The following is a 27,997-nucleotide window of genomic DNA, read 5'->3' on the forward strand; positions in this document are numbered from 1 at the left end:
GAAATTTGGATTTCAGTGTCCATAAGTGAAATTTTATTGGAACATAGTCATACTCCTTCATTGACCTATTGCCTATGGCTATGATAGAATAGAATAGTTGAATGAAAACCATATAAGCTTGCAAAGCCTAAAATGTTTACTGTCTGATCCTTTGCAGAAAAAATTTGCCAACCTCTGGTCTGTTAGATGAAAATTAGTCATCTTTATTAGCTGACTTTTTAAATTTATTTTTACCATTTCTTCTTTAGTAATTTGAAGTGATGTTGAGTTTCATTTCTTAAATGTTTAATCTTAGAAGGAGCAAGGAAAGTACACTTTTCTTCCACAGTAAAGTGTATTGCCCCATTGTCTCAGTAGACAATAAATAATATATAATATATAAAATAATATATAAAATTTTGAACTTTCAAAATTGATCAAATTATTGGATTTGTTAAACATTGTTTCAGTCTTAAATATCTTTCTTAGTGCTGCTGCTGCTAAGTCACTTCAGTCATGTCCAACTCTGTGCGACCCCATAGACGGCAGCCCACCACACTCCCCTGTCCCTGGGATTCTCCAGGCAAGAACACTGGAGTGGGTTGCCATTTCCTTCTCCAATGCATGAAAGTAAAAAGTGAAAGTGAAGTCACTCAGTCGTGTCCGACTCTCAGTGACCCCATGGACTGCCGCCTACCAGGCTCCTCCATCCATGGGATTTTCCAGGCAAGAATACTGGAGTGGGGTGCCATTGCCTTCTCTGATTTTTCTTAGTAGTACCTCCTAAAAAGTGTCCTGATCAAATTTGTCATTATGAAGTAATCAGACTAAAGGAATAATTACAAAATGTCAGGAAATTATAAATTTGATGTAAAAGATATTCATTTAAAAGGGTTTTTATGGTTCATTTTGGAAGTGAAGAGGCATCTGGCAAAATGACTGACAGCAATAAAATAATCTGGTACAAAGGATGAATTTTTAGAAAAAGATTATGAACTTCACAACACATGTTTTGTTTATAGCTTAAAATGTTTATGTTTATTTGGAACAGATTGCTATGTAAGCCTTTCTACAAATATTTATATATTTCATAACTTTAGGTGTGAGTATACTGTGATAGCTATCATTGTGTGTAGTCATTAATCATTTCTTACATTGTCATGCTTAAAAAACAAGAATACTGTGTAAATAAAAGGCAAGAGACACAATTGACCTGAGTTACGGAGTTAATTATACTTAATTTGTTACTCGTGAAAATTTACATTTAGAAGTACCACTTTATAGTTCATACTGAACATTTTAAAGATCAGAAGAACTCTTTCACATTATAGCAGAAGCATAGCAAAAAATCATGTCCAATAATTTCTGTTTTTGAAAGAAAATTTGATCACTATTGGAGGTCATTTAAATTATGCAGTTGCTTTGAAGTGCCTATCAATATTCTCTAGAAAAGATTATTTCCCTAAAATATCATATACTGATACTGTAGAACTGTATGAATATTTATTTTGTAATTCTAAAATTGTTATAACTAAAGTACCTATTATACATGGTAAAACTAAAAGTAACCATATTGCAATAAAATTTTGAGATTAAAATTTTCTGTATAAATAGGATCACTAAACAATATGAAATTGGTAAGAGAGCAGAATACTAGAAACTTATACTGGAAATTTTAAAAACCAGATTCAATAAAATATACTGTCCCTTTATGGTCAAATAAGGTTATATTTTATGGTTTTGAAGGATCTCTTTTTCTTATTTTTTTGAAATAGTTCTGGATGTGGGAAATATGTTTTCATGTCTTACCTTTGTCTAAATATGTTGTGATGTAATGTACCTTTCTCATATGATACATATATATATACATACATATGATACTAACACTGTAGAGTCAGACAGACCTGAATTTGAATCTTACTTCTACCCCTAACTAATTATGAAGTTAAAACAAATTAAACTGTTCAAACTTCAGTTTACTCATCCACTCAGCTAATGCACACCTCTCCAGGTTGTTTCTTCTAATAATTGAGATAATAAAAGTAGTCAGTGATGCCGCTGCTGCTGCTGCTAAGTTACTTCAGTCATGTCCGACTCTGTGCGACCCCATAGATGGCAGCCCACCAGGCTCCCCCATCCCTGGGATTCTCCAGGCAAGAACACTGGAGTGGGTTGCCATTTCCCTCTCCAATGCATGAAAGTGAAACATGAAAGTGAAGTTGCTCAGTCATGTCCCACTCTTCGAGACCCCATGGACTGCAGCCTTCCAGGCTCCTCCGTCCATGGGATTCTCCAGGAAAGAGTACTGGAGTGGGGTGCCATTGCCTTCTCCGAGTCAATGATAATAATTAGCAAATATATATAGCACTTACTATGTGTCAAGGAGCTATTTTAAACTCATTTAATTTTAATTCATTTAGTCCTCAGAACAATCATATGAGGCAGGTACTAACTAGAGTTGTATCTGTTTTAAATATGGAGAAACTGGGACAAATCAATTAATTGACTTGCCCAGGGTTATCCAAACTAGTAAGTGACAATAATGAATGTAAAAGGATCTCATGTAAAGCCTGGCATCTTTGTAGATCCTCATTAAATGTCCTTTTTTTCCTTTACCTTTTTCTTCCACATTTAATTAATAATTTTACTTATTACCTCTAATTTATTGTGATAATCCCAAGTATTTATGCTGCTAATCATTGTACTCTGATACCTGTTGTTAGCTATTAACATATCTGATGGATATATCTAAAAATTAAGAATGTTAGTCAACATTTTCTCACTACTAATTTAGGGCATGGGCAAATGACTGAGAATAAGAATGTCTATAGTTTATATTATATGTGGATTATGAGTGATTGTATTAAGTACCTCTCCTGATATCCTGTCTGAATCTACTTATTTTGTTCCTTTGTGAGTTTAAAATTTTTGGAATATGGCTTGAAATGGCCCAAATATGTAGCATTCAGGATATTTGTTAGTAATAGTCCTTTTTATCTGGAGTTTATACTTATTGTGTATTATCCAGTTTTGAGTGGTATATGTCTTACAGCTTGGGCACATTTATGACCTAACAGTTTGCTAAAAAACATTTAGAGTCTTTGTTCAATTTAACAAGTGTTTATCAAGCATCTTGGGCTTTATTGAATAAATGCTAAAAACTACGTGTATTCCTAAAATAGTCACCTGACAAATCAAAGCAATATAACTTAGTACTAGAAATGTTCAGCCAATTTAGACCAAAAAAATTCTTTAAAGGGAAAGATTAAGAGAGAAGTGAGCAATCAGTAAAATTTTTGTACAAGTAGAATTTAAGCTAAAATTTAAGGAGGGAAATAGAACTTAGATTCGGAGAGAAGACATTACGGATGGGGGAAAGAAAGAAAGGGAAATGTATGATCAAGCTATGAGAAAGATAAAATTAAGGAAATCTTCCTGGCTAGAGCAGAGGATTCACTTTACAAAGAAGGATGGATTAACTGGAACTATGTTATTTTAATCTCTTTCTTAGAACAGCTAGAATAGTACTATCTCTGGAGATGAAAAACAGCAACAGAGATTCCTTAGAAGCCAAAATTCATAGGACAACTATCAACAAAACATGCCATAAAATCATGTCATCAAGGCTTTCTAAATACTTTTGAAAACTGGCACACAAATGTACATTCCCCAGTAAGACTAACATCAGTATTTTTGAAGATTGTTTCTATGCCCTGGTTTTTGTTTTGTTTTTTGAAATCCCAATGTAAGCTACAAACCTAGTACCATTATTTGTATGTAAAATTTAAACTGCTGTGAAGCACCAAGTTCCAGTTTTGTAGTTCAGAAATCTTTTCAGTCAATACTTATAATCCAGGGTTTCCCAGGTGGTGCCAGTGATAAAGAACCCTCCTGCCAATGCAGGAGACCTAAGAGACTCAGGTTGAATCCCTGGGTCCAGAAGATCCCCTGGAGAAGGCAATGGTAACCCACTTTAGTATTCTCGCCTGGAAAATTCCATGGACAGAGGAGCTTGGCGAGCTAAGGTCCCGGGGGCTACAAGGAGTTGGATACGACTGAACAACTTAGCACATAGCATGTATCTGATAATCAAAACATCGAGAAATTTTTTTTATCATAGATTCTTGTCAGTGCTGTGCCTTATCCTTGAGTTGGCCTAAGGTTTTATATAAAATTACTATATAATAATAGAGAAATTACAGTATCTCAAGAGTTTGAGAATTCAAAAGCCACCGTGTTAAAAGTCCTAAATGACCCTTTTATCAATCCCAGCCCTTGTGTGAACGCCTCAATTGCATATTCTTTCATGTGAGAGTCCCTTGTTTGTATAATTCTAATTACTTGAAAGTCCAAATCTGCCCCCTTACCCAAGACATTTACCCTCTGTTTTATTTATACATTAAAAGAAAAAGCTCCTTAGTATAATTATCCCAGTTGAAAAGTAACTGGTATAACATTAAACCATTTAGGTGATTAGAGCAATAGATGATGTTGCATTTAAAAATCATGTTGTTAGGCCCTTATTCCACATAGCAACACTGCAGAGTGAAGCGAACATTGCTCTTTGAGGTGGGGATTTAGGAATTTCAACCATAAGGCAAAAAGAAATGTTTCATATATGAAGAACCCATAAATGAAATCCTATCTTCATTTTCCCCTTAAGTACATTTCTTAATTGCATGCTTACTCTGCATCAGAACGTTCTCAGCTTTTAGGGGGGTCCTGATGGGGATAAGAGATCAATCATATCAGTAAGCATACGAGTACAAATATACTTTTTATGGTAAATTCTATGTCTAATAAAAGCTTTCACTAGAAAAGTAGCGTAGCTCACATAACTGTTTGTGAGGCAGCATAACATGGTGGTTAAAAGCTCAGACTACTTGAATTTGAATCTTAGATTCACCTCTTACTAGCGTGTAACCTTTCACAACTTACTTTACTCAGTTTTCTTATGTGTAAAATGGAGAAAATAAGAGTACCTACCTCATAGGGTAGTTATATTATGTGGGTTAATGTAAGTAAAACACCAAAAGCAACATTTGTTTACTACACAAGTATTTCCTGTTATTACCAATAATCTAAATAGAAAGAACTTTAGCTTACAAAGGAAGAAGATAATGGTTGAGGAAGTACTGAAAGAATTTTTCTCTGGGGAAAAAATCGAGCAAGATAGGACCTAAGGTATACAATAGAATAGTTGTGGGAAAGGAAAAAGCAGCAGAGATGACAAGCTAAATGTTTATTTTTACCTTGAATTTATCAGAGAAATAAAACCTTGACATCAGTGTTCCAACTCACCCTTTTGCAATCTACTCCCATAAAATGAACAGATGCTGGCATACTAGGATAGTTCTGTAAAATATATGCTAAGACATTGACAAGAAAACATCATTAAATATTTTGCAAATATTAATATAAAATACTAAAAGTGCATTTATCTAGAGATATAGTTTCAGGAATGAAGATTTCAGAAATTTCCTTTCTTATAGTCTGAAATCAAGAATGGGAATTCATCTTCCTTTATTAGATCTTCATCCATGAAACAGACTTAATGTCGCTTTTCACACAAAATGTAATATGATGACTTATATCTGTCAAGTCCTCTGAGCTTCTTAGAATTCTATCACTGAATTAGAGCAGAATATCTGTGACTTCATGTTATTGCCATGCCTAAAAGGAAACTGATAGGGAGTAAGAAAATGGACTTAAGTAACGAAATAAATTTTTGCAATTATTCTCATAATTATATGAGTATTATTTCCTCATACTGGAACTTGGGAAGACCATGGCTGCTATTAAAGACTGGCAGGCGAATATCCAACAGAGGGAGTAACCATTTCAGAAAATCTTAATAACAGGCACAGAACTGAGAATTTACAAGAAGAATCCAGGTTCATTTAAAAGGTGCTGAGAAGATAGAAGCAGTAAAGTTGTTGGAAGTATGACATTTGAGAATGAACTGTTACCAGTTTCTCAGAGAGAGAGACACAGACATCAAATATCAAAGGCAACAATGCAGAAGAAGCAATTGATTATGCTGGAAGGGCCAATTAATAAGAGGCAATATATTATAATGTGTGAAGATAGTATTATAGTGATGATGTAATTGGGATAATTTAAGTGTTTGTCCCCCACCTCTTCATTCTTTCCTGTAAGTTTGATTGCAGCATATGATATATTACTCTTGCATGTAATAATCCTCAGGGTGAAACTTTATAAGAGGAGAAGAAAGGTCAGTTTTGATTAGGAGATGATTTTGAATAGTTTAAAAAATTTTTTAAATGCTTTTCTACAAATTTGAAGCAATGACAGAATAACTTAGTTTTGAATATTGTATAAAAATGGGACTTCCCTGGTGGTCCAGTGGTTAAGACTCCCCACTTCCAATGCAGGGGACACGGGTTAGATCCTTGTTCGGGGAACTAAGACCCCACATGCTGTGTGGCATGGCCATAAAAAAATGCGATCTTATCATATGTTTCTCACACTCTCAAAGATTCAACACTGTAATTTATAGGAGACCTAAATTATAAAAGAGGACACTTTAGTATAACCCTATTGATGAGATTCAAAGAGATTCACATTATAATAATTCCCCACTGTTGTTAAACATGATATTTAGAGGTTTGGCTAATTATGGGATATGCATGCTTTGATATGAGTTCTATTTGTGGGTCCTATTTACTTCCCTTTCTCATACATTTCCTTTTTAGTATTTTTCAAGGCTTACCTATACTGTATCCTGTCCCTTAAGATGGGACTGCTCTGTGGGGTGATGAATGAATATCACCATCAGTATTAGATATTAATAATTAGAGGAATGAGAGATCAGCTTTTATATAATACTGAAAGCCAATCCTAATATAAATGCACCTTCCCTCATGGGTGTATCTTGTGCAATAGTAGCAGCAATATTAAAAATAATGCTCTAGTTTCACATTGTTCAAACTTCAGTTGTTACTGTTTGCCTTCTAAATATAAGATACCTTAGAACAGGGATCAGCAAACTTATTCTCTAGAGGAAGTAAATATTTAGAAATAATAAATAGTTTAGGCTTTGTGGGCTTTATAGTCTCTATCGTAACTGCTTAACTATGCTAGCCTGTCACAGAAGCTGCTATATGATGATATCAATAAATGGGCGCTGCTCTGCCCCCAATAAAACTCTATTTATGGATGCTAAAATTGGCTTTCTCATAATTTTCACATGTCATGAAGTATTACTCTTCTTTTGAGTTTTTTTAAATCATCTAAACATTTGAAGATTAACATTAGATTGCCGGGCATGCAAAAAACAAGTGGCAGGCAAGATTTGTCTCATTGGCTATGGTTAGCCAACCTCTATTTTAGAACATTCCTACCACTGTGTACACGCATCTGCTCTGTTATTCAAAAGCTTATAGTATGTAAGAGTGTTCAGAGAATTTAAGTCAGAACATTTCAGAAGAATTTTCTGAGAATTTAATAAGAAAAAGGAGTTGCCTATAGAAATGAACACTTGTTAGAATCAAATGTGTTGAGTGCCTACTGTGTAGATACCAAGACTTTGACTTGGGCAGTTAGAAGAATGGACTTGCCATTTACTGAAATGGAGAAGACTGTGGAAAGAGTGGGTTTGAGGAGGAAGATCAGGAGTTTTACTTTGGTCATAGAAATTTCTAACTGCCTTTAGATATCCAAATGGAGACGTTAAGCTGGCAGTTAGATATGTGCATCTGGAGTTGAGAGAAATCTGAGCTTAGAGATACTATTTTTTTTAGAGTCATCAGCATCTTAATGGAATTAAAATTCATCACAACTGATGAGATCATCAAGGTATTTACTAATACTACTGTTTATTTTATTACTACCCCTGCCTCCTTTCTCATCCACTTTCAAAGAGGTAGGTAGTTTCTAGTAACCTGGCCCCTCTGCTCACTCACAAAGGGTGGAAGGGATCCCATTGAACAGGAACTTGGCCTGTACAGGAAGGACTATTTGTTGGCCATCCTGAAATGTTGCCATGGTGTAAAGATGAGAGTGAATTTTCCTAAGTACCTCCTTGCTGGAAACTGTTTGCACTGGAGGTAAGTGTGAAAGGGGAGGTTGTGGGGATTGATGGGGTGAGGGCTTCCTAAACCTTTCCCAAACCTCAGGAGTGGCTTGATTCTGAGGAAGGGAGAAGGTTCAGACTGGTTCCTATTTCCTGGAACCAGTTTGTACAGCCCTAAATTTGACCTGCTTTCCTCAAACTGGGAGTCAGAAATCCCTTTTCTCTTCTGTTTTTCTGCTGCAGAAATTCCCAACATTCCCATTTTGTGGGCTCCAGAAAGGGGTAAGCGAAGACTTCAATCCCAGCTGACCATTTCCAGATTAATAATTTTTAGTGTTTTGATTTATTTTATTATCATAAAAAATGCTTGGACCCATTTAACCCATTTGTTTAATTTCCTTGTGGATTGTTATGTATCTATGTTCTAGGGTCATTTCGTATCCCTGGGCAATAGAGTTCAGATCCATCTGCTCTCTCCATTTATGTGCTATTTCTCTTGTGGATTCTCATGTGCAGCTTATTGATGACTATTTCCTAGATGGAAGACACTCCATTCAGGAGACTGCTTCACTCTTAATCTCATCTTTTCCTGAATGGTGTTTTGTTCCCCTGCTGACAGCTTTTCACTACCCTACCCAACTGCTTCCGATGATCTGTCATCGCTTCTCGGCTGTTCTGTCTTCCTGTTTGACTGCCTTTGATTTTTTGTCTCTACTTTTTGCCCCCATTACTTATCTGCTGAATGATTTGCGTTCTTCACTCACTGGTGCTTTGTCCATCAGCAAATGGCCTGATACTACATATTCATCTGCTATTTTAGCATTTTTAGACTGCCCAACGTTGTTTATCTGCTCTCCTACCATTCTCCTCTACTGTGGCCTTCCAAGTGCTGTGCTGTCTGTCTGCCTGATCTTGCCCTACCCAGTCTATGCCTGTAATATTATAAGTAGGTTCAGATTGTTTAACACTTCTGTTACCTATCTCCACTTGCCTTGAGCCACTAAGTTGGACTGCTGACTGAATATGCTTGACTACTGTTCTTCTCTACCTATTTGCTGCACATGGCTGCCCAGTTAGTTGACTTGAGACATTGCATTTATCGCCTATGTACTCAGCCTTGCAACTTGCTGTTTGGTCCATATTGCCTCCTTTATACTTCTGTGCTAAATCTCTGGTGGTGTTCATCTGTTGTCTTGTAATCCTAATCAGATTTTATTTCCAAGAGAAGTGTTGCCTACTTATTGTCCAAACATATCTTAGCAATGTAAAATCCTTTACTATTCAAGTCCAGTCCAGTTTACTCCTAAACTGACTTAAATTCACTGCCACCATCCTTTCTGCTTTTTTATACAACTCTACATTCTTCCTTCTATTTAGGAATAGATTTTTCTTTCTAAATCATTTATCATCTTTGCTTCAGTTGCCTTTTCATATCACGTACTATGTGCTTTTTGTTCCTTGTATGTGGGATCTGTCAGTAATTTTCCATATATTAAATTTGTTTTCTAATTTGTTTTCCCTGATTTTTTCAGGGCTTCATGAGGATACATTGCTCCTATTACTTTTATCCTTTTTAGTTAAGACCAGAATGATTTTTTGAAACTTTCAAGTATCATCTCTAAAAATAATAAATTTAATTGTCTTATAGTTCTCTGTAGGTAAGATTAAAGTAACTTTCCACTCTGCTCCATTTTTTCCTGAGAATATCATTTCTCTGCCACTCCGTAATTTATGTACTATCATTTAGAGATCCTTTTGATGTATTTATCTTTTCCTCCTAAATTGTAGATTATCTTTCTTGTGTGTAGGTAAACTTTTAAATTGATATTAGTATTTGGCATCTAGAAAAAATTGAAATAAAAATTATCTGCATGTAAAGCTTATTGTCTTATTCCTTTATATTTAAATGAATGACAAGATCAGACAAGAAGTAGGGAAGAATTGTGAAATTTTCAGTTTCAGGAATCTAAGGAGATTTAAACTGGGGAGTGTTTACATGCGTGCATGTGTGTGTATGTAGACTTGAAGTGTTCTATGTGCATATGTATCCACATTACTGTGCATGAGTGCAGAAAATGCTGAGTATCCATATTAAATTTCATTTTATTTTCAAAAAATGAGAGGGAAAAGGAATAGGGGAAAGCTAAAAAGAGAGTGATAAACAGGGAATAGAGAAAAAGGTATGCATAGTTGGTTCTTTTCTCCTTTTTCTTTTCTTTTAGTAATAGAGGTAAAATTAATGTGAACCAAAGGACTGCTCTAGGAATATCAAGAAAATTATTTCAGTAGATTTTTTTAATGTATAAAATACACACAACATAAAATTTACTGTTTTAATCATTTTTAAGTGTACAATTCAGTGGCATTAAATACTTTCACTCTTCTGTATAGCCATCACCACTATAGATTTCTAGAACTTTTTCAAAATCCCAGATAGAAACTCTGTACATTAAACATTCCTTCTTTCCACATTCCTTCTTTCCACAACCCCTGGTAACCTCTATTTTACTTTCTGTCTCTGAATTTGCACATTCTAGGTACCTCATAAAAGTAGAATCATAAAATTTTTCTCTTTCTCTATATGACTTATTTCACTTAGCATAATATTTTCAGGTTCATTCATGTTGTAGCATATATCACACATTCATCCATTTTTAAAGAATATTCCATTGTGTATATATACAATAGTTTATCTCTTCATCTGCCGAGGGATACTTGAGTTGTTTTCATCTTTTGACTATTAATACTGCTATGACCATTGTTGTGCAAGTACCTTTTTTCTTTCCATCCTTTTGGGTATTTACTTAGAAGTGAATTCAGTAGCGTTTAATACTTTTGTCTAAGAAGAAATTAAATTAGTAGCAAAGACATCAGGGAAACTACATCATTTACATGATACAACATTAGTATGATAACAAGTCCAAGATACTTTTATTAGGAGTAGAAGAAATTATAAACTTTTAGAAAGGCGACAGAAGACCAAGTGAGATTTAGAAGACCCTCTATTGTAAGAATAAAAGGGAGAAAAAATTGAAATAACACAAATGTTGGAGGTTTGAGGAAAGCAAAAGTGATTCTGGAGAAGGTTGAAGTTAAAAAATATTTGAAATGAAATAGTGCAGACTTAAAAGAAGAGAAGAGATAAGTGTTTGAAAGGCAAGGTTTAAAGTTAATGGAACTGAGATGAGGCATCCAGGTTATGTTTATAGGAACCAGTAATAGGAACAGGAATTCAGTTCCATTCAGCCACTCAGTCATGTCCAGTTCTTTGTGACCCCATGGAGTGCAGCACGCCAGGCTTGCCTGTCCATCACCAACTCCCAGAGCTTGCTCAAACTCACGTCCATCAAGTCGGTGATGCCATGCAGCCATCTCATCCTCTGTCATCCCCTTCTCCTCCTGCCTTCAGTCTTTCCTAGCATCAGGGTCTTTTCAAATGAGTCAGTTCTTCGTATCAGGTGGCCAAAATATTGGTGCTTCAGCTTCAGCATCAGTCCTTCCAATGAATATTCAGGACTGATTTCCTTTAGGATGGACTGGTTGGATCTCCTTGCAGTCCAAGGGAATCTCAAGAGTCTTCTCCAAGACTACAGTTCAAAATCATCAATTAATTCTTCAGCACTCAGTTTCTTTACATCCAGCTCTAACATCCAAATATGACTACTGGAAAAACCATAGACAACTAGACAGACCTTTGTTGGCAAAGTAAAGTCTATGCTTCTTGATATGCTGTCTAGGTTTGTCATAGCTTTTCTTCCACGGAGCAAACGTCTTTTAATTTCATTTCAATTTATTGGTCTTCAATTTGAATACCTGGCTTTCTACCTAAATTGAACTCTGCATCATAGTGTCTTAGACCTTAATGGAGTTACAAAGATTGGAAAGGATTGTTCTTTGTCATCAAGGGGTTTAAAACTAGAGTAGTTAAAAATGCACTAATAATGTGTTTAAGAAAAAATACTTTCAGTCCTTTAAGTGATAATGTTTTCCCTTGTTAACTCAATAAATTTTGGGTGATTTTAGCCAAGGTTCCTCATCTAAATTATCAAACACAGAAAATGATTTGAGTGACTGTTGTCTCAGTTCTCTCAAGGGTGGTGTGTAAACTGTACTATTTTATATGAATAAAAGAGAAATTAATTCAGTACATCTAACAGTTCTCTCAGAATCTATTGAAAAAGGCTTAACTCTGTGCTACACAGCCAGTTAGGTGTCTGTAACACAAAATCCTTGCTCTCAAGGAACTTACTTTCCAAAAGAGGAAAAAAGGCATTTGGCAAAACATGCATTTCTAATATCATCCACAAATTTTTGTTATTTTCTTCTAATTATTCAGGGAAAATGTTCAAAGTCAGAGTGATTGCTTATGAGGGAATGCTTTTGCCTCTTACAAGCATTATTGATTCAGGATTAAGAATGTCTCTATTTAATATCTTGTCACATCTAAAGGATTCTGATAATAGTTTAAATGCCAATAAGAATCTCTTTAATTTTAAAACCTAGGGCCTTCAGTGACAGATTAGTGATTTGGTAGCTGTTAATATACAGGGTTACCTCAAACCAAGTTTATTGGTTTTATAGTGAAAGAATAGAGAATGACTAGATAAATAGATAATTAGTGTTCAAGAGGTTGTTCTTGAATTAATTGCAAGAACAATGAGGCATTACCCCCACACACTCCAAGATACAACTATATACTAACACAGAAAATGTTTGTTAATTTAATTTATTCTCACTGTCAATTAAAGCTCACTTGAATTCTGGGTGTCAGGAATTTCAGTTGATATTCATGATTTTCTTTATGGATTTGATTAGTCATTTGAACTTGGAATTTATTTGTCCTCCCTAACTTGATATGTGCCTTCAAACTTGAGAGCAATTACTTTCTTTCCTATTGGTCAGTACTTCAGTGATTCCTTTAAAGTAATCTCTTTAAAGTGCAACATTTAAGAAAAATTTTAGTAACCTGTTTTTTCTCCCAACACCTGATGTCCTACTAAAGTTATTTATTTTGACAATACGGCTATGGGAATATCAAAGTTTTGTCAGGGGAAAAGCAGTAAAATAGAAATAACATCCAGATTTAACTTTTTTTTTTTAACAATGATGAACAATTTTAAAAGATTCTGCTTTACTTGTATTCATTCTGAAAAATATATTTAGTGAAAAAAATAGATATTTTAAAGTATAAGATCTGGAATAAAGGAAAATATGACTAAATCATTTTATTCAGCTTGTTTTATTAGTCATAAATATACTTTTTTTGTGGCATCTGAAATTCTGTTTTTATTTTGAGAAAGCTTCAACTGGAAATAAAGTTGTATAATATATTTCTTTGGTAAAGGTTAACCTGAAAAGGCAATATTTCTGTCATACCTTTATTGGACTTCAAATTCTTTTTATATTTAATAAGAAGATCTAAATGTCTTTGCAATCAGGAGACTCTTTGTAGGCAACTACTCCTAACAAGCAAGTTGTCATATAATTTTTCTTTTTCTTATTTTTCCTTTCTCTCTCGAAGAATAGTAGATTATATTCAATACCTTGCAGAGGAAAATGTAGCTTCCTTATGCAAGCATTCTGTGGAGGAAGTTTCACTCCTTCAGTTTTGAATACCAGCAATGACAATAGCAGGTGCTAATAACCAGTCTCTGAAACCCTTTTTCTCTTTTTCTCCCCTTGTCTCCTACATCAAGTATTTCTTGTCTTGCTGACAAGCACTAACACAATACATGTGTAGCACAGAAGATCTAGTGAAGTGAAAGAGAACATTAAGCAAAGTCAGTTGCCTCAGATACAGAAACTGTTTGGTGCAAAGCTTCATCATGTATATTTCAGTTCAGTTCAGTTCAGTCGCTCAGTCATGTCCAACTCTTTGTGACTCCATGAATCGCAGCATGCCAGGCCTCCCTGTCCATCACCAGCTCCTGGAGTTCACCCAAACTCATGTGCATCAAGTCAGTGATGCCATCCAGCCATCTTATCCTCTGTCATCCCCTTCTCCTCCCACCCCCAATCCCTCCCAGCATTAGGGTCTTTGCCAATGAGTCAACTCTTCGCATGAGGTGGCCAAAGTATTGGAGTTTCAGCCTCAGCATCAGTCCTTCCAATGAACACCAGGACTGGTCTCCTTTAGGATGGACTGGTTGGATCTCTTTGCAGTCCAAGGGACTCGCAAGAGTCTTCTCAGCACCACAGTTCATGTATGTTTAATAGTATGTAATTCCATAAACATCAAAATCAATACCTGAAAAGTTCACTGGTTAGATATATCAGGTATATGGATATTTATAAAATACAAACCACTGAAGACTTTGTATTTCTCTCTGAATGCTTTTAGATTTCTTGTAATATTTAGTATTTATGAAGAAATAGAAATTATTTTCCATCAGCAGCATAAAAACATTTTAGATGTTCAGGAATCAATTTTTCTTTGGTTTATTCATAACCATATTACAATAATAGATGTTTTCTTACTGTGCATTCAGAGGTAATTACCGGGGTCCAGCCCCAGTAGGATCCAGGGATTCCCTCAGGAGAATGGCGTCGGTGATAAGGAAGGTAAAAGGGGAGAGAAAGAGGCTTGATCTTCCTTGGTTTACACAGAATGCTAATAAAGCTCCTGACTCGGAACTTGCTCTGTTCACAGAGGCCGCAGGTGCCCTCTTGGTGGGGTGAGGACGCAGGACGCCCTCTCCCTGGTGAAGACGCAGAGCACCTTCCCAATTGGGTCTTAGAAGCCCAGGCAAAAAAGTGTACTCAGAGAGCCCCTGTATTCCAAGTAGTCATCCTGAAAGAAGAACAGAGAGAGAAAAGGAGAGTAAAGGAAAAAAGAATGACACGGGGAGACCAAGCTCTGATGAAGCCGGGTCTGTAGCTTTATTTTCAAAAGGAGCTTTTATACCCTAAGTTGTACAGAGAGGATAATAGGGGGTGCAGAGTCATGCAAAGTCAGCAGTCCTTGACCCGTATCAAGACTAGGCATTCTTTTCTGCAAACTTATCGTATACAAAGGCTTTAGGTGATTTACATCATCTTCTGGCCAGGAGGCCTGTTAACATTTTATGACTCTTTGTTCTGATAAAGGTTAGTTAACCAGAAAACTTATTTTCTCTAAAAGTAATTTTTCTAGTTTGGCGCTACTCTCTGAAAGCACTAGATAAAGTTGCATTCCTATAGGGCAAAGGTGCAGTGGGCTGTAGCAAGGAAAGAATTTACTACCTCAAGGGTCTAAAGTTGTTAAAACCAAGGCCACTACTTATTTTTTCTATATATCAACTATATTAATTAATATACTCCCAGGGACACAGTGGGTAAGGGATATGGAAACTTGGCAGCAAGCATTGGCTCAACAATGAAATCCTTCACTAGTTCTATTCTAATAATTCTTAACGCCTCAAAAGGCTCTATATTATTTGAATATCTTAAGCTTCCCATGCCTCTCATGGTTGGGAGGCTGTAAACAATCATATGCATAGCTGTGGGAGTTCGGATATACCTGTCAGGCAAGTTAGAAAGCCATCTGAGGGGTTTGGATTGAAAGACTCCTATTGTGCCCAGGAGGCTTATTAACTAGAGCTCTAAGTTGATTTCCTTCAGAGAAAAGTGGTCAGGGATAGCCCCCCGTTAATTTCATAGGAGTTGGTGAAAGTCGTAAAATAGTAAAACAGACAGATTCTGTGTTTGGGGTAGATGCTCAAGCAGGTCCAGGGGGTCCCTTGAGTCCTGATTCGCCTTGCCCAACAGGCCTCTCCCACATGACCTTGTCGTGGGTGGGATCTCCCGTGCTGGCTCCTGGCATGTAATAATCTCATTATAGAGATTTTGCACAAATGTTCTAAAAGAAAATATTTCTTACAAGTTAAATTCTTTTCTCATTCCCCAACTGGATGCCCTCTGGTCAAAATTAAGATCAATCTTAAAAGAAGGGTAGAATGTAAAAGCCTTTTTAGATGTCCTATTTCTCATGATGATTAGTAACTGAAAAGAAAACTTAAGACCATCTGTAGAAAGCTCTTATTTTATTTACCAGAAAGCCTGTCTTCAAATTTCATAGTTCGTGGTTTGTGTTAGAATATTTAGGACCATAGCATTTTGCATATTCAGTTCAGTTCAGTTCAGTCACTCAGTCGTGTCCGACTCTTTGCGACCCCATGAATTACAGCACATCAGGCCTCCCTGTCCATCGCCAACTCCCGGAGTTAACTCAGACTCATGTCCATCAAGTCGGTGATGCCTTCCAGCCATCTCATCCTCTGTTGTCCCCTTCTCCTCCTACCCCCAATCCCTCCCAGCATCAAAAAGTCTTTTCCAATGAGTCAACTCTTCACATGAGGTGGCCAAACTATTGGAGTTTCAGCTTTAGCATCAGTCCTTCCAGTGAACACCCAGGACTGATCTCCTTTAGAATGGATATTTTGCATATTACAGGTGTTTAATAAGAGCATAAAATGGTGACTTTTTAATTAAGTTGTTGTTTAGTTGCTAAATCTTGTCTGACTCTTAGCAACCCCGTGGACTGTAGCCCACCAGGCTCTTTTGTCCATGAGACTTACCAGGCAAAAATACTGGAGTGGATTGCCATTTCCTTCTCCAGGGGATCATCCCGACCCCAGGATCACACCTGTGTCTCCTGGATTGCAGGCAGATCCAGGCTGAACCACCAAGGAAGCTTAATATAAAGATGAGATTTTAACTGAAAAAATATATGGTTATTTAAGATTAGGAAAAGGCAAATGTTTTTATGACTTAAATGCTTTTTATTAATAGCTTTAATTTTTTTCTGAATATAGATTTCTAAATATATTTTGATTTGGTACTTTGAAATACCTTCCCACTGTGGAAAAACTTGGCCCGGTAAAAAAGAACATACCTTCTGAGGCATATCCTATCAAAGGACATATAAACTCCCCAAGCACAAGTAAGGCAGCAAAACCATCAATGAATAGGTGGAGTTAAAAGATGACTGCTAGAACTGTCAAATACAAAATGTAAGAGAAGACTCAGGTAGCCATTCTTGTTTGTTGCTCATATTAGGGGAATTTGTTTAGGACGAATACTAAACCAGAAAGGACGCAGACACAGCAGAAGTATATCAAACTGTCCCTGGAGATCCAGGGTTCACTAGGGGATGATGAAATATCCGAAGAACAAAGACATACTTGCAAAGATAAAAATATAACAAGAGACCATCATTTATGAATTAGCAAATGGGGAGAAAATGGGATTCTTAGAAATAAGAAAATAAAAGTTAAAAATTTTACATATGAGGACAGATAAAACAGCAGATTGGAGCAGTAGAAGAGAGAATTAGCATACTGAAATATGTACCTGAGGAAATTATCTCATATCAGAACTATCACATAGAGAGATGATGTAATGGAAAAAATAGAGAAATAGGGCATGGAGAGTGAAATGAAAGGTCCAAAATATATCAAAACCCCCCAAAGGAGAGAATGGAGGAAAGACCATGATTTAAAGAGATGATGGCTGTAAATTTATAGAACTGATGAAAAAAACATGAATCTACAGATCCTGAAGATACAATGTATCTCAAGAAGAATAAATGAAATAAATTGATGCCTAACCACATAAAAGTAAAACTTTAGAAACAAAACAATCTTAAAACTAGCCAGAGAGAAAGGACAGATCACTTACATAGGAATGACAGCAGGCTTTTAAACAGCATTGGAATAAAGCAGATAATAGAATATATCTTAAATGTATTAATAAGTTGCCGGGGTCCAGCCCCGGTGGATCCAGGGAATTCGAAACGGGGACAGCGTCGGCGACCTATTTATTTAAATATTTTATCAAAGATATAAAGAGTAATAGGATGAGGATAGCTCAGTGAGGAAATTCAGTGGAGAAAAGAGGCTGAATAAACTTCCAAAGCAGGGAATTTACGTCACCTACGAAGGCCGCAGGCGTCCTCCCGTTCTCCCAAAGGAGAGGAGACACTAAGGCCTCCCCGGTCGGATCTTAGAAGCCCAGGCAAAATTAGTAGGCTTGACGAGCTTCCCCGCCTCAGAGGAAAAATTCAGCTAGAAGGTGAAAGAAAGAACGACATGGGGAGACCAAGTTTCGGTGAACAAGGCCCGCACTTTATTTTCCAAAGTAGTTTTTATACCTTAAGTTATGCATAGAGGATAATGGGGGAAGGGGTAGAGTCATGCAGCAAGCTAGGCTTTCTTCCTGCAAACTTATCATATGCAAAAGCTTAGGTGATTTGCATCATCTTCTGGCCCGGAGGCCTGTTAACATTTTAAGACCCTTTCTTCAGAAAACTTATTTTTCTCTAAAGGTGATAAGTCAAGCGCCACCCTCCAAAAACATTAGATAAAGTTGCATTCCTACAGAGCAAAGGTGTGGTGGGCTATAACAAGAAAAAGAATTAACTCAAGGGTCCCAGGTTACAAACATTAAAGCTACTATTTACACCAATGATATTAATCAATACACAGCCAGGGACACAGCAGGTAAGGGATATGGAAACTTAGCAGCAAACATTGGCCCGAAAAGTGAAAATCCTTCACCAATACAATTTCTAATCAATCTTTTAACTGCTCAAAGGAATCTGTATTTAGACAGTTTAGAACATCTCATGCCTCTCACAGTTGAGAGGCTCTGAGCAATCACATGTGGCTGGAAAAACCTTTTCAGGCAGGCTAGAGGATTTCCAAAGGAGTTTGTAGGTTGAAACACTGTCACACCCAGGAATTAACTGGAGCTGTAAGCTAACTCTTGTTTCAGAGAGAGGTAGTGGGGGACAGCCCCCGTAAAGTCTGAGGGTGTAGGTGAAAGCACAAAGCAGAAAGTAGGCAGACTCTGGTTTTGGGGGTAGATGCTCGAGAATTTCCAGGGAGACTCCTGAGGCTTGATCCCGCCTTTGCGTATGCCAAGCCTCCTTCCTCAAGACCTTTGCCAGGGGCGGAGCTCACTCCCCGCAATAAGTTATATTGGAAATTATTTTATACAGATTTTCATTTTGTGACATATATGTGTGAAGTGTCTATTTTGAGGTTCACTTGTTCTTAATAAACTTGTTCTAAAATTTGGATAGAGAATAGGTAGACACTTAATAAAGCATATATGTGGGCTAAAATGAACATCAAAGTAGCCTGAAAGAGGCACTGTTGTACTGGCCAACCCAATACATGAGCAGCTTCAGGAGTATATATGTGTATATTTTTGTGTATGTTGTCTACATGTTGGTAGAAATGGTTATATCTACTCGTTCTTGACTAGGTAATGGGATTTGCTTAGTGCCAGTCTCAGCTGGTAAAGAATCTGCCTGCAATGTGGGAGACCTGGGTTCGATCCCTGAGTTGGAAGATGGCCTGGAGAAGGGAAAGGTTACCCACTCCAGTATTCTGGCCTGGAGAAGGGAAAGGCTACCCACTCCAGTATTCTGGCCTGGAGAGTTCCATGGACTGTATAGTCCCTGAGGTTGTAAAGAGTCAGACACGACTGAGCGACTTTCACTTCACTTCATTTCAGTCGGTAGAACTAACTTCTTCCTTCCTATTCTGACCAGCTGCCCTAATTAAGTCAACTATTCAGTTGCCTATAACCCTAACCTTAAGAACTCAACTCCAGTCCTGAGACATGTACTTGTGTGTATACACGCATATACATTATCCTCAGTTTTATGAAGTGTTTTGTTTAAGGATAGACTCTATTTTGACTTCTAAATCTCAGACTTGAAGGAAATATAGGTGGTTTTTGGATAGTTAACTACGTTATTCTAAGTACCATAGTCTGGATGATCTGAAAAAATTTGGGGATCTTCACAGCTTAAATTAAAGATCCTGATTCTACGATGTCAGCCCAAAGGTCTATACCAAAAAAAAAAATGTATATGTGTGTATGTATATACCTGTGTGTGTACACAAGGGTACACTCACATGTAAATTATGATTCCTTGGGAGAATCTCATAATTACAGGATAAAATATTTTATCTTTCAAATTATGGGTGGATATAAGAGCTATTATTTACCTTTTTAAGAAGTTTTTATTTTTATGATCTTTCATTTGCATGGGGTAGCTGCACCTCTTTTTAGAACAGTTTTTCAAAATTGGGCCTCATTATTTTTAAGTGCTTTGTTAAGAGATTTTTTTCCCATTATAATAAAGGTAAATATTTTCTTCTAACATATCAATTTTACTTAATAAATAATGTCTTCCAGGTTGTAACTCACTGAATTATTTATTTCTCATTCTTTCTTTTTTGAGACTTTTGTAAATTTTTCTGCTATAAAGTATAATTGTTTGTTTTAAGTGATTATGATAAATATTAGAAGTAGAGCATTAATTTGAGTTTAGTCAAATGTTGCCTCTTTGTGTTCCATTATTTTACAGCATCCTGGATCTTAGTCCATCCTGACCTCTTGTCAGGCTGATGTTGCCTTTACAGCCTTAATTTTTAATTTATGGTTGTTAGGGAAATTTTAAAAAATTATATTTATTTGTTTGGCTTATCAGTTTGAACAATTTATTTACCACAAGTAGTTATGTATACTTACATTTTTCCATCTTTGCTTAAGTATATAATTACATTGCTGTTTTTTGTTGGCCTTTGGGTGAAAACATAAAGGCAGAAGGTTCTGTTAGTTCTTCTTTCTTCAAAATATATCTTAAATCTTCTCACATTCTTTTCCGAATTTACTTTGGAGGTTTTATGGTAATGTCCAAGGCTATATTCCCGGTAACTGGTATCTCTAAAACTGCTGTTTCTTGATAAATCTTCATTAAGTTTTCAAGATTATTGCTGGCATATTGCATTCTTCAGACATCTTCTGGTAATTCACACACATTTGAAAACAAACATGCCCATAACTTCTATTCTATACTGCTCTGAGAGAGCTGTTCAATTTTCACACTTTCTTTGACTATAGTGCATAATAGCAACTTGCACAACATAGGTGACCTTAGATTTGTGTTTTAGTACAAATCTCAGTATTTGACATTTGTTAAGCACTTGCTACATGTTAGGAATGGTGCTATGCATTTTTATGTTTTGTAGCATTTAAACAAAATACAGAGATCCTTCCTCTGTCTGTATAGGGTATAGTGCTTTTTAAACTGAAAGCACATAGCGATTAGATTTAATGGATTAATTTCAGAATTGGAGTCTACAAGCCTAAGTTTTATTGATTTACTGGCTTTGCATTATTCATTAAATTTATTAGTGAGTCTGTTTCTTCACTTATAAAAAGATAATAAAGTATCTCTTCTGTATTATGTAGTATAGGAATCTGTCAAGTATTTAAATAGAGAATATCTATAGATGTTTTGTAAGAAAGGCATCATAAATAAAACCTTCTGATGTGAATATTTCTCCTATTATTGAATTATGTTGCTTAGTAATAGTATTCCTTTTTATGTTTTCAGTGTAGTAAGAGAAATAAGAGCTTTTACATGGCATTATAAATTTACGTTGTATTAATATATAATGTTAACTATCATACTAGCATTAAAAATATTATGACACCCTTTTAGTTAACTAAAAACTGCTTTATTGTGTTAACACTTTAGTTTTATAAGAAGGATAACAAATATGATTGCTCCTTTTTACAAATGGAAAGCTGAGAAAGAGAGAAATTTCTGGAAGCATAGGAACAAAAGCTGGTATTTGTTTAATATGTGAATAACGAAAGACGATTAGGTTATAGAATGAATAAAAGGCCTGATCATAAAGTGAGAGGTTATTAGGTTTAAAATGAATCTTTAGATGAGCAAAGCTATAAGAGAACAAGTTATTTAATTCAAGCTACAGCATGTCCTGGGCTTCCCAGGTGGTGCTAGTGGTAAAGAACCCTCCTGCCAATGCATGAGGCATTAGGAGACTAGGGTTTGACCCCTAGGTCAGGAAGATCCCCTGGATGAGATCATGGCAATCCACTCCAGTATTCTTGCGTAGAGAATCCCATGGACAGAGAAGTTTAGCAGGGTACAGTCCATAAGGTCATAAAGATAGGACATAACTGATGAGACTTGGCATGCACGCATGCACACCATGTCATAGTCTCCAAATATATATGGATGTAGATTTTTCTCCCATCTTTACTATTGGACTTCTTCTAAGTTAAGGTTATCTCAGTACAGTAGCGGTATTGGGTTTCTTTGCTTTTAAGAAGCGCTGTACTCATTTTCGTATTTCCCAATTGGCCTGTAATTTTAAAACTGAGGGTGGTATAAGAAGACAAAATAGAACACCTTATAATAATATTTAAAATAAGAATGAGCTATTTTTTGATTTTTCTCTATTCTTAACAGTTCTTCCACTTATTCTGCTTCCTTTACCTCACTTATTTTTTTCTTTCGCTCCCTTTTTCACAAGTGCCTGTTTTGGTAAAAATCTAGTTTTGTTGAAAAAGAACTTTAGATGTGATAATTACATGTTTCTAATGTGGATACTTTCTAAAGAATCCACCAGTGAGAATTATTGTATCTTTAGGCAAAGAGCAAAGTTTTAATTTTTCTAAAATCAGTTGTCAGTGAGTCATTTGCAAATAGTACTTATGAGCCTAAAGTAAGAGCTTATTTCTTTTATTCTGACTTAAGATTTTTGAGCACAGCTTAACTTATATTGTTATATGAACATTAAAAACACTGCTGTGATGAAACTTAATAATTATGTATGATCATTAATAAAGTGGAAAACCAATCTGTAGACTTTTTAGGTAGCTTTTTTATGTAGCTTCTGTTATGTTTCTACTTATATTATATAACCACTAATAACATTAAAGATAACAGAATTCCAGAGGAGTTGGAATAAAGAGGCTGGGTTATGTATTCCCCAGTTAACTGACCAGACAACAGCCTTTCAGTGAAATTTCAAATTGGATCATCTTTCTACTTCGTCTTTCTTCACATTTGAGAAACAGGGTATTTTTCCATATCTGTATATCAACCTTTGAAGAGCACAAATTAATAATATTTTGTTCTCTATAGATTAAAAGATGTAACCAACAATTTACAATAAAGATGAACTTTATTGTTTTTCACATAATGCCAAAAATGAATAAATGTGTAATGCATATATAAAAATGTGAATAATCTGTAGAAATACCACTATTTTCTCACATTTTCCTGTAACGAGATAAAAAGTAGTACAATTTGTAGACTACTTATTAGACTATAAAGATAAATGCTATTCTTGTGAAAAATCTCTTACAAAAAATAGTTCACTCATTTGAGTTACCTTATTTGTTTGATAATTTGACTATCAAATTATTAATATTTAGGTAAATGAGACAAATAATATGAAAAAGTACTCACTGAGTAAGGAAAGTACTCAATAAGTACTCACTAAGGAGTACTTCGGAGAAGGCAATGGCAACCTACTCCAGTGCTCTTGCCTGGAAAGTCCCATGGACGGAGGAGCCTGGTAGGCTGCAGTCCATGGGGTCGCTGGGGGTCAGACATGACTGAGCGACTTCACTTTCACTTTTCACTTTCATGCATTGGAGAAGGAAATGGCAACCCACTCCAGTGTTCTTGCCTGGAGAATCCCAGCAACGGGAGAGCCTGGTGGGCTGCCGTCTATGGGGTCACACAGAGTTGGACACGATTGAAGCAACTTAGCAGCAGCAGCAGCAAGGAGTACTTACTTCTGTACATGTACTCAACTTGGTTCTTTAACAAGGGTTGGGATCTAAATGTTAACAAATGGGGTAAGATTTTTCATAAAGTACTTAGAAATCTTTTAATCACCCCCAATGTATTTGTACAGCTAACATTATAATAAATCCTATGGTTGAGCTAGATAAATTGGTTGGCTTGCTTTAGGGCCATGTTATACAAGAGATGTGTCCGATTGCTTAGGCATGTCTGACTCCTTGCGACCCCCTGGACTGTAGCCTGCCAGGCTCCTCTGCCCTGGGATTTCCCGTGCAAGAATACTCAAGTGGGTTACCATTTCATCCTCCAGGGGATTTTCCCAACCCAGGAATCAAACTTGCGTCTCCTCTACAGATTCTTTACCACAGCGCCACCTGGGATGCCATGTACAAAAATACTTATCTTTAAACACTAAAATCTTAACTAGCAGGTGTTATGTTAACTCAGTGGTGCTTATGGGAACTGAGGTGAACAATGGAAAACAAGAGACTCTTCACTCAGCATCTCATGCTTGTTGCAAAGTACATGTTCATTGAACGGACTGGAAGATAAATTTGCCTGTGGTACTTAGATTTTTATTTTACCGTCTCCTTTGATTTTTTTCAGTATAACCAGATCTTACTTAAGTATTATATAGCTTTAACTGAAAAACATAATGGAGTATCTCCATTTTGAAAAGTTTTCTGCTTCTTCTAGGAGTGGAAAAAGACTAAGAAATAGTCTTAGAATAGTAAATATCTAAGAAAGCTAAAGCTCCAAAAAGAAATACATTACAAATAGGTATGTATCTCCTAAGTAAAACTGGAATAACTATTAATATTTTCATTACTTTGTTGCAGCTTCTCCTTTGTGGCAATAGTCTTTAACCATTTGGTCACATTGTTGATTCACTGATATGTTGTGATTGGTTGAAAGATGTTTGTAATTAGCAATATAAAATTAATGAAATATGTAAATGAGTGTCTTCAGTTAATTAAAATAGAAATTGCCTTTATAATAATGTGACTCGTACTTCCACTGTGCTTCTTAATTGAGGGGAGAAAAGAGTAAATTTATATTTGTGTTCCTTGAACATCCCTAAGAGTCCTCTATGTAAATTTTATTCATCCCTTGTGGCTCAGACGGTAAAGCGTCTGCCTACAATGCAGGAGACCTGGGTTCCATCCCTGGGTCGGGATGGTCCCTGGAAAAGGAAATGGCAACCCACTCCAGTACTCTTGCCTGGAGAATCCCATGGATGGAGAAGCGTGGTATGCTACAGTCCATGGGGTTGCAAAGAGTCAGACACTACTGAACGACTTCACTTGGATATAGTCCTGAGGAAAAAATATATTAAAAATAACTTCTCTGTACCATGGAATACTTATAGGGACAAGATATGGATTGTTTATTATAACCATTTTTTAAAGTGTAAAATAAAATTTATGTAGTTGGCTGGCATTAGTGAATAGAGTCAGGAAAGTTTAATTAGTTGGCATTAAACTGCCTATTTTTACCTAATTTATCTCCTCACTAAGGTCTATATTTTGCTCTGATGAAGGATCATTAAATTTATTTCAGTCTGTTTTACAAAATTGAATATAAGATGAATATGAATATTACAGCAAGTTGTGCACATTATAATCAATCTATCTCATTTCTCCTATCTGCGGTGTGTTTTTCAAAGTATAGTCCTCTGACCAGGATCACAAACATAACCTGGAAACTTGTTAGAAATGAAAATTTTGAGACCCCAACTATATGTTCTGAATCAAAATCTCTGGGTATGGCCCAGCAATCATTGTTTAACAAGGTTTCTATAAGATCCTGATGCACACTAAAGTTTGAGAACCACTTCTGTAATCATATTCCACCTGGATAGCTTAGCAAGTTTACTAGTGTTTCAAAGATAGTCTTTGTTATTTAAAATTGTTTAATTAGCAGAAGACTCTGTAGTAATTGTTAGGAAATTGTATACTCAAGTAACAATTGTGTAAATATTTATGTACAAATTATACCTAATTAACTAAAGTATATCTGTAAAAATAAAAGCACTCTACTGTGTGATTTTTTTACTACCATCATACATACAAAGAATTTCTACACATTTACATTTACCTATTGTGTGTTCTGTGCATACTTGAACATCATTGCCTGTTGGCAATAACATTTTTCAAGGTGATTTTTTTCTATGAAGGTAAAAATGGACCCAAACTTCGTTGACAGGTTCCCTGGGCTATGGAATCATTATTTATGACACCCTTTTATTTTTTTTGCAACTTGAGCAGTCTTTGAAGCATCATTTTTACTTTAATGTTATCTTCAAAGTATCAAGGGTAAAAGAAAAAGATCACAATAAGTGATTTTCCATGGAAGTTGCAACCTTCAAAGTTTAGCAAGTATCTAAAAGTTAAAAATAAAATGTCTTATTTAAAGAGTGTAGGTAAAAGGTAAATGTAAGTAAACCTCATTGTTTCGGAATCTACTAGTACAAAAAGGGTTATATCTGAAGTAAGAATATAAATTTCTACTATTTATCAAGGATAAAAAGAATGTGGTAATCAAATTAATAATAAAGTGGGAAACAACTTAAGCTAAATATTAATAAGAAAAATGATTTCATACTTTTAATGGCATCTCTTTTGCCATTGATTGTGAATAGATAATGATTGCTTATTATCTACTTGTTAATAGATACTAATAACCTTCTTTTATCTACATGTATCATCCTAGTATATATGATCAAAGGAATAAAGCTACAATTGTTAGAACTACTATTCTATTTGGATTTTCTAATAACCTATACAGATATTTTTTTCTTATTTTATTCCAAATGAACTTTTATTTTCCTGCTCTTTGCCTTCTAGTTGAGCCTTCCCATTTACAGTTCACAAATGTTTCTACCCAGCTCATGCCCTCCTGTTCATTCTTCTAATCTCTACTTTGTTTGGCTGTTTGATCCTTTAGATACCGTGATTTCAGTATTCATCTTCCTGCCCGCCACTGCCAATGTTCTTATTTTTGGGTTCTTGCTCTCTCTTCTCTTTCCCCTCACCTTTGGTTCTCAACCACTGTTGCTAAGTTTGGTTTCTGGATTTTTGAATTGTATCTCTTTTCTAACTGGTATAATAAAAACTATGAAGATGTAAGATTGGAAATCAGAGGCCTAGAGAAAATTGACGAGTATTGAATACCTACTCTATGCTAGGTGATTTACTCATATAACTTAATCATAAAATGTAGGTATGCTTAATTATTAGCTCCATTTTGTTTGTAAGTATACCGAAGCTCAGAGAGGTAAAATATTTTGTTCTAATTACAAAGCAAGTAAGTGATAAGGCCAGATTTCAAAGCTATATGGGTTCATTTATTCATTCCTCTTATTCAACAAATATTGATTGAGTATGTATTCTATATGTTGGCCACTATGGTAGGGGCTTCACCAGATCCAGTCCTTACTCTCAGGACCTTAACAATGTGGTGATATTGTCTGACTTCACAGATATTGATCATTTTGCTACACCAAACAGGGAAAAGATACATTTGATGTAGATGTGAGAAAAACTATGTTTGTGCATTATTTAAGAAAATATAAGCAAAAGCGTTGGTTTGTGTCTAGTCCTAGAGTCTCCCTCCTCACTCAGCACCAGTGCCTTTCAGTGGCATCACTGCTGTACATGTATTTTCCTCCTATGTTCTCAGCTGTACAAGATTTATGTCTATAGGCCAACATTCTGTAGAAAGTCTTGGGAAAGAATTAGCGGTCTTTCCTAAATTACATTTGGAAAAGAGGAAGTCCTCTGTGTAAGAATACATACGTTCATCCATCTCTCATCCATATATTTACTAATACATTATAAAATATTTAAGATGACTTAGCCAAATACACAAAACACGGCAGAATTTTTAATAAGATAAATGTGGAAAAATAGGGCAAGGAAAAATAAGACGAAATTAGGTTGTGTTCAGTGAAAGTATTAGTTGCTCAGTCGTGTCTGACATTTTGCAATCCCATGGACTGTGCCCGCTAGGCTACTCTGTCCATGGAATTCGCCAGGCAAGAATACTGTTGTAGGTAGCCATTACCTTCTCCAAGGCATCTTCCCAACTCAGGGATGAGACTTGGATCTTCTGCATTGCAGGGAGATTCTTTACTGTCTAAGCTGCCAGGGAAGCCCCATGTATTCAGTAAGCCTACTTTAAAAAAAAATTCATAAATTTGTCTCTGTTCTCAAGGATAACTTGATTCACAATCATTATAATTTTAAAAACAAACTGGTATCATAAAAGAATGTCCATTTCTAGTTGTGATACTTAAAGAATTTCTTCTAAAGAAGACCTTGGTGTAGTGTTGTGAGCAATTGCCTCAAATACTTGCT

General features: G+C 35.7%; 1 protein-coding gene across 12 annotated transcripts in view; it reads left to right on the forward strand.

The window, feature by feature from the left end:
* GPHN (gephyrin) overlaps positions 1–27,997 on the forward strand; it is a 535,365-nt gene that overhangs the window by 240,847 nt on the left and 266,521 nt on the right. For 6 of the 12 annotated variants that reach the window (XM_059890892.1, XM_010809560.4, XM_010809563.4 and 3 more), the window contains exon 5: positions 8,258–8,296. The exons of the other annotated variants lie outside the window; for them this stretch is intronic. In XM_059890892.1, the coding sequence (XP_059746875.1) occupies positions 8,258–8,296 (39 nt within the window). The remainder of the gene's footprint in view (positions 1–8,257; positions 8,297–27,997) is intronic. 12 annotated transcript variants of the gene reach the window in all.

This window comes from Bos taurus, chromosome 10, assembly GCF_002263795.3.
Source record: "Bos taurus isolate L1 Dominette 01449 registration number 42190680 breed Hereford chromosome 10, ARS-UCD2.0, whole genome shotgun sequence".
Lineage (NCBI taxonomy): Eukaryota > Metazoa > Chordata > Mammalia > Artiodactyla > Bovidae > Bos > Bos taurus.